Here is an 8,567-nt window from a genome sequence, read left to right on the forward strand (position 1 = left end):
TCCTTTGGGTGCAGCTAAGATGGCTCGCAGGAATTTGGTTTGTATGGTTTCCAGCAAGTTTTTCTTTGCAAGGATTCCTGTTTGTGCCCCATATAGAATTTGCGCCAATGTTTTGGCCTCAAAAAGTTTTAAGGCAGCAGGTACTAATTGACCTCCGCCTGTGTAAAAGTAATGTTTGATTGCATTTAAGGACCTATTGCACTTACAGAAGATGTACTTAATAGCACAGAAACTGGGCTCATTAATGCTTTTGGTGCTCTCCCAAGGAGTGAACAAGATAATATATTACTCAAGTTAGAAAATCTAAAGAAATCCTTATTGGTTACAATCGATACAGCCGAACCGCTTATTGATTTGGTTTCCCCTATAATTGAGCCTCTTAATTTGCTGTTGCAAATGGTGGAGTTGAGGGTCAACATCCTTTACCTCAGTATCTCCGAGCGTAGTGTAGAAACAGTTTTTTGGATTTTTCAGGAGGCTGCTAGCAGGCAGGTAGTCTTGTTCCAGTGTCAAAGCAAAGGTCACACCTATAGATTTACAGGCCCATAAAAGAAAAAGAACATCATTTTAGTACAGGTAGTCCTCGACTTACAACCATTCTTTAGTGATTGTTCAAATTTATCATAGTACTGAAAAAAAGTGACTTATGATCTGTTTTATCACTTACGATCATTGCAGCATCCCCATAGTCATGTGATCAAAATTCGGGTGCTTGGCAACTAGCATGTATTTATGATAATTGCACTGTCCCAGGGTCATGGGATCACCGTTTTTAACCTTTCCAGCTGGCTTCTCTCAAGCAAAGTCAATGGGGGAAGCCAGATTCATAAATGAGTCATGGCCACTTGATTCATTTGACATCTGTAGTGGTTCACTTAACAACTGTGGCAAAAGAAGTAGTAAAATGGGGCAAAGCTCACTTAACAATCACAGAAAATTTTGGCTTAATTGTGATCCTAAGTTGAGGACTTAGAACAGCTGATGCTTGGGGTGGTTGGCAAAATGCACTTCCAGATTGTCGATTGCTGCCAAGGTGGGTTATTTTCATATCTGGGGAGGTTCAGGTACTTCTGTTTTATCTGTTGTTCATTATAGCTCTTTTATAACATTTTCTTCCTCTTCCTTCTTAAGCATTTTCTCTCGGATGTACCAAATATAATGTAAAAACATGTCAGGACTGCATTGAGTCTGGCCCTGGTTGTGCCTGGTGCAAGAAACGGGTAGGTTTTTTTTAAAGAAAGAGAAACAAAAAAACAAACTCTTACATTTTAAAGTGTCTTTCAGTTGTTTCTTTTTGCTTTGGGTGGAAACTTTGGCTCACATCAAGTTCTGCTTTATGAAAAGGCTTGCTGTCAGTGCTCCCAAAAAAGAAAATACTTGCAGTCCGAAAATACTAAAAAAAAAGAATTCTATCTTTATTTTATCATCAGATGAATTTGACCTTCTCTGACTCATCTGTCGCAATGCTATTTTACTGGGGTTATGGGAAATAAAGCCGACTGTAATGTTCTTTCTTATAGCTGTTAGTAATGGAACTAAAATCCAGGAAATCCCCCACTGGCACTAGCACAGCATCTGCCCAACAACTTTAACAATGATTCCTAGAGGAAAATCAAAGGGGTCACTGAATGCCCAGACATAGAAAGACATATAAAAGATCCCACAAAAAAAGATGCCAGGCTTTGAACTACCACATCAGAAATGGACAATCCTGAATAGGATTTGCACCTCGCACCCGGCATTTGCCAGGACCCTCTGTATAAATGGGGCAAAATATTCTCCCCTCCGTGTGACTCAGTTGGGGTCCCATGTCAAATTGTAGATTTACATCATGACCGGCTGAAAGCTGAGGGCATATACCGGTCCAGCATTTGATTTTTTTTTAATATAAACAATGCTGATCTTTAATGGTTAGATGACCTAGAGACATTAATATTTCAACATAGATATCTTTGTCATTTATATTTTATTGGATTCTACTAATCTAGTTGAAATGTTAATTTATATTACTAGTCCATGATTATGCCATACACTAAATAAATAAATAAATAAATAAATACTAATGGAACCAATATATTGGTAGAATTTCAGATGGAAAGGATCACTGTTAGTGTGAGCATTTCTATGTGCACAGTACTCACACTTTCCTTAGATATCCACTGAAAAATTTGGTGCATCTGCAGGCAATAGTGTTTTGGATCAGAAATCAGATGCCTATCCTAGCTGGTTCCTAGCAGGCAAAAGTAACTATGGATACTTCTATTGATTATAATTTGAGTACATTTCTATATTGTACTTTTTTTTTCAAACTTTTCTTACATTCACACCTAATGTTAATCCCAAGGAAAGAATGCATGTACAAGCCACCACAAGCATACAGGAATAAATGTTGCTAAGATGAGGAACCAAACAATTTCCCCTCTTATTGTGGAGCATAATTAAGTTTTGATTGGGTATTGTCCTTGCACTCTAAACACATAACAATATAAATATGTTTGTGCTTACAGTGCTTTAGGTATTCTGATTTGGTGTTGTAAATGCTAGGGAAACAGAACAGGTGGTATGTAAAATCTGTAAGATTCTTCTCATTCTCATCCATTTTTAGTTTTTCAACTAAAAAGGAGTAGAATGATAAGGAAGATATTAAAAAATAGGTTTTATTGATTCCAGAAAGAATATTTATATTCAAAGGTCTTGTAAAAAGTTATTCTTAATAGACCAAAGAAATAATAATTATTTTGTGCACACTTGATAAATCCTGTAAATTTACATTTTCAATTACTTTTGATTGTGCAAATCAAGGCTTTGGTCAATCAAGAATTTTAAACCATTTTTCACAAGAGAAAAATAAAAATAGCTCAGTCATGCTGGAACCATTGCAGAATCTCTTGCTAATGATACTATCAGCCAGTTTGGGCGAATTTTGGCCAGACTGCCCTAAGAGCAACTAATGCCCAGTTTGGCATGCTTATGCTATTTTATGCAATTTAGGATATCTGAGATATAGGTTTGCAAGCCAATATACTGTTGACCACATCTCGCTGACTAGGAGGAGGATGCAGTGGACTGTAAGTTAGGCTAGATGAAAAAGTACCCTCGAAAAATGCAATCTCATACCACTTCTGTATTGTTGTCAAGGAAGCTATATAGCCATGTCGTGAAGTTCTAAAAATTGAGTTCAACTTGAAGGAGGTACTATCTTCATATTGCTGTGAAATACCAAGTGACCTAATTATTATTTTAAGAAATAAATAGCCCTGACTCTACTGGTTTTTTGAAGGGCCTTGAAGGCATGGTTCTTTGCTAAGACCTTGGTGAGAATAATTGATCTCCATTTACTTTGTTTCTCTTGTTCCTATCTGTGTTTCATAATTTTATGTTTTTTGTACTTTTACTTGTTTTTAAATGTCTTAAATAATTGGTGAACTGTCCAGAGTTGCTAGAATGATGATGATCATAATGATGATGATGATGATGATTGCAAGAAGCGTGCCCTTTAACAATAAAATAATATTTTCCTCTATCTAAAATATTTTAGGTCTACCCAATAAATATCTCAAGCTTATTAATTGTTTTTGTGCTTTGATTGTTATGAAATACAGGATTTCACAAAAATAGGAGAACCAGATTCAGTTCGATGTGACACAAAGCAAAAGCTCCTTGAGAAGGGATGTGATGGGAACATTATTTTCCCAGAAAGCTTTGCTCATCCAGTTTCTTCTGATCAATCAAACACGAAGAAACAAATCTATCCAGAGGAGGTGCGACTACATTTAAGACCAGGTATCTCAGAATCTGAACCTCAAATCAGAAACTTAGGAAATGGCTAAAAGAACAGCTGCAATTTAAGGATAGGAAGCATATGACACATGTGACTTTTTCCATTTCTTATCAAGCATTTTTTAAAATAGAGAATTAGTATAGATCCAGCTTCAAATATATTGATATTTTGATTTTTCTTATTCAAAAGCTCTGTTTAGACAATATAACTAACAGTATTTTCCAAGGCAATTAATTCACTATGACTTTGGCACAATAATTCAGGCTAACTTCAATTCTATTAATTTCAATTTTTTACTTTAAAATTTCCTAGTTTTAACTATAATGAAACACCATATGCACATCTCAGAATATGTGAGATCTGAGTATCATATATAAAGTTATGCAAATTAAAGAAAATAGGGAAATAAGCATGTGAACCGTGTGTCTGTGTGTGTTTGTGTATGTGTATATGCACAAAGATTGCTGGCTTGCTTTCTGCTTCTCTACCAAATATTCCATACCCCACTTTCATTATGTGTATTTCTCACTGTATTCCTCTGCTCCTATCCTCACACTGCACCTTCCCCTGGGACCTAGTTAACTTCAGTGATGCCTTCTTTATCATTTTGTCACAATTTGACCACCATGCTGATTTCTTCTGCCCTTTCATGTGCTTTCATGGGTTTCTCACACATCTCACAATCACTACTCAGCCTACAGTCATCTAGTTCAGAGAAGCATCATTAGGTTTGTGAGATGAGATAAAATTGGAGCAGATGTTCAACATCTTCCCTTTTACCAATAGAACAACCTGCTGTTTTTAATGTGACATTCCAGCGTGGGGAAGATTATCCAATAGATCTCTATTATTTGATGGACCTCTCATTCTCTATGGACGATGATCTGCAAACAGTGAAGAAATTAGGAGGAGATCTCCTTAAAGCTCTCCAGAGTATTACCAAACGTGCACGGATAGGTATGTGCATTCTACTAAAATATGCAACTGTCTTCTGTCACAGCAGGTGAAAGCACTTAACCAATTTTAGCTGATCTTGAAAAACAGCTAATAAGGATCATACCCAATTAGTGCTCAGTAAGAGACCACCCTGAAACCCTAAGGCTGTTGAAATTTCAAAAATATATTCCAAGTGGTGATAGTGCAAATGGCTTCATATTATTGATAAGAAAATGGCATGGCAGTGTCCATGAGTGGCCGAGAATTAAGCTTGACATGATTCTTATTTTTCCAAGTGTTTCCAGCTCCTAAAACTCCACTGAGAAATTCTATAAAATGGGGTTCGGTATATCTCATGTCTTAATTAACATCTCTTAATTTTGCATTTTGAAGAAATAGCCAGTTTCAGAATTTTAACATTAGATACAACTATACTTTATAGTTAGCTTTCTTTTCTTTTTTATTTGACATAATAAAATGTCATACCATGGAAATAAGAGACTAAGGTTCTGGTACAACAATTCTGTAAAGAAGGATTACATTATTTGGTGTTTTCTGGATTATGGAGCTTCTATGCTAGTATAGTTTCCACTCTTGAAGCCCTCAGATTTGGTCTCACAATGGTCTGCACTTCTCCCCACTTCAACCATTTTGAATAACCACTAAGGGCAACCCAAGGGCTTCCTCTGGTGGCAGGAGTGCCAAATCAACTACTTAATGGCACTGCATGTGCCATCCTCACCAGAGCAAATAATGTATATCCCTGGTGGTTGAAAAGCCCAGTGTGACAGTACCAAGATTTGTAGCTTGTCTGCAATGGGGAAGTAGAAATATCAATGGGAAGCCAGCCTGTCCCAAGCACCAAAGAGCTCCAGCATCGCAATTTGTAAATGGAAGTTTTGCAAAGTGACATTTTGGAATTTGGGCTGGAAAAATACAGGGACATGATAATATTGAGAGATCAGCACTAAAGCCTTTTGAGGTAACCTTAAAAATCTCCTCCTCAGATTGTACTGCAAACCAAGATCCTACAAATAAGCTATAAGTTGGGGGAATTTAAGAAAGTGTTCCTCATACTACTAAATGAAATAGTGGAATTCACTCTTTCATGCTATGCTGAGAGCCTTCACCTTAAATGGCTTTAAAACAATATTAGATAATTCATGGAGGATAAAGCTACTAATGGTTGGTAAACATAATATGCCTTCTCCAGGAGAGTTAGCATGGATTTGAATATCAGTTATCCTCATGTCCTTCTCATAGATGTCAGACAAGATTTGACTGACTGTTGCAAGAAACAGAATGCTTGGTTAGGTAGTCCCTCAGTGCAGTCCAACCAAGCTCTTCTTAAGACAATTGGCATCTCCAAAACAAGTTTTTGAAAGACAGAAGCTAGTGGAAAATGAGAGGGAACAGTATTTCTAAACAAAGGGGAAAGCATCATATAAGTTCAGTTTTGCACAACAGCTGTGTACAAGGAAAATAGCTATTCCTTAATGAAAGATGAGATAAATATATATTTATCCAAATGCATCTGATTATTAAAGGATAATCTTTTATAATTTTAATAATTCCATATATAGTCCTGTTTTTTCCTATATTTTTATTTTTAAATCACTTAATGAAGTGATTTATGGTTCTCCCACACACATTTATATTGAACAAAGTTGACTACTGTTCCTTAACATTTTCTTTAGGTTTTGGTGCCTTTGTGGATAAGACTGTCTTGCCATTTGTAAACACACATCCAGAGAAGCTCCAGAATCCATGCCCAACCAAGGAGACCAAGTGCCAACCACCATTTGCTTTCAGACATGTGCTTAGCCTCACTGATGATGTACAGAGTTTTCAAGAAGAAGTAGGGAAGCAGAACATATCGGGGAATCTTGATGCACCAGAAGGAGGACTCGATGCCATGATGCAGGCCGCTGTCTGTGGGGTAAGTCTCATGGCCACTACTGTGTGGAAATAGAACTGATTAATGACCTCTTTGGGTCAAAAATGAAAGATGGTTTCACTAATTTATTATTTCCAGTATATGCTACTTTTCCACAAATTCTATACAAATAATTTTTCCGTTCAGGGCTGTAATGTATTGGCCACAACTGTTTTAAATCACTTGCTTAATGTCTGACCTACATTGCTGTATTGTTTAACAGTTGCTGTTACTGGAAGCCAGACTGGCTGTCTCCAAGCTGATAATGAGGTTGGGGGGGGGGAACTGTTACTTTAAACCTATTGGTTGCCACCTAGAAGCTAACTGTATAAATAGCTGTGCAGCAGCCTTTAGGGCTGCTTCTGTTCTGGGTTAATAAACTTGTTTGCTGTTTCAACACTCTGCCTCATTCAATGCCTAAAGAACCAAAGATATAATAAGGGCCATGAATTTAAGCCCATATAAATGCCACTTATGATTATTTACATTTATATTGTGCTTGTTGTCAGTATGGGCAACTGAAACAGCTTGCAGGAAAAAAAATGACAAACTAAACATAATTTACAGTCTAGGATTTCCACAGAGATTGCTCAGTTTTTAAGGCTTCTTAAGATTATGACATTAACAGCATAAAAAATTATTAGAAAGTAAATTGTTTTATGGTTCCTGAGGTGGGCTTGTTCTGTTCTTGGTGTCAACAAACACACTAGGTGAGTCAATCGAGGAGTTTTGGGAAGAAGGTAAAGTAGAATGCCTCACATTTATTTTCTTCATATCTCTGCCACTGGGGTAAGCTAGGAAAAATACGTTTTCATGAAGAACTCTTTTGGAGGAAGGTATCAGGAAGGAAAACGCTGAATTTCTTTCTTTAGCAGTAGGACAGGCACCTGAAGGCACCTGTTATTATTATTATTTATTATTATTATTTATTAAATTTATATACCGCCCTATCTCCCTTAAGGGACTCAGGGCGGTGAACAGGCGATACTAAAAACCACAATAATAAATAAATAGTTTCTGTTCTAAAATCAAATTAAATAACAGGCCTGTTCTAAAAACACCCCATACAAAACCCCCACTAAAACATAATCAAACTACGCCAGGCCAGCTGCACGGAATAGATGGGCCTTCAGGGCTCGGCGAAAAAGGTGCAGGTCCGCAACTGTACATAGGTCGGGGGGTAGGTCATTCCAGAGGGCAGGAGCTGCCACAGAGAAGGCTCTCCCCCTGGGGGTCGCCAGCCGGCATTGTCTGGCCGACGGCACTCCGGCCAGTGGGAGCGGACTGGTCGAAGGGAGGTGTTTGGTAGGAGGCGGTCTTGCAGATACCTAGGTCCATTGCCATGGAGCGCTTTAAAAGTTGTTACTAACACCTTGAAGCGCACCCGGAAGGCCACTGGCAGCCAGTGCAGCTCGCGCAGGAGAGGTGTTACATGGGAGCATCTAGAGACCCCCAAAATCCCCCACGCAGCCGCATTCTGAACTAGCTGGAGCCTCCGGGTGCACCTCAAGGGGAGCCCCATGTAGAGAGCATTGCAATAGTCCAGGCGGGAAACAACGAGGGCTTGAGTGACTGTGCGTAGGGCGTCCCGATCCAGAAAGGGACGCAACTGGCGTATCAGGCGAGCCTGATGAAAAGCCCCCCTGGCCACGGCCGTCACATGATCGTCTAAAGACAGCCGAGCATCCAGGAGGACGCCCAGTTTGCAGGCCCTCTCCGTGGGGGCTAATGACTCACCCCCGATAGCCAGAGATGGAACCAACTGGCTATGACGTGACGCCGGAAACCACAGCCACTCGGTCTTGGACGGGTTGAGACGAAGCCTGTTCCTCCCCATCCAGACTCGCACGGCCTCCAGGCACCGGGACATCACTTCCGCGGCATCGTTGGGGTGGTCCGGGGGGGAGATGTACA

General features: G+C 38.9%; 1 protein-coding gene across 1 annotated transcript in view; it reads left to right on the forward strand.

Annotated features, from left to right (window-relative positions):
- ITGB2 (integrin subunit beta 2) overlaps positions 1–8,567 on the forward strand; it is a 45,382-nt gene that overhangs the window by 11,426 nt on the left and 25,389 nt on the right. The window contains exons 3-6 of the mRNA XM_015812326.1: positions 1,132–1,220; positions 3,603–3,783; positions 4,568–4,738; positions 6,415–6,656. Of these exons, the coding sequence (XP_015667812.1) occupies positions 1,132–1,220; positions 3,603–3,783; positions 4,568–4,738; positions 6,415–6,656 (683 nt within the window). The remainder of the gene's footprint in view (positions 1–1,131; positions 1,221–3,602; positions 3,784–4,567; positions 4,739–6,414; positions 6,657–8,567) is intronic.

Source organism: Protobothrops mucrosquamatus, unplaced genomic scaffold (assembly GCF_001527695.2).
Source record: "Protobothrops mucrosquamatus isolate PMUCROS unplaced genomic scaffold, P.Mucros_1.0 scaffold78, whole genome shotgun sequence".
Classification (NCBI taxonomy): Eukaryota; Metazoa; Chordata; class Lepidosauria; order Squamata; family Viperidae; genus Protobothrops; species Protobothrops mucrosquamatus.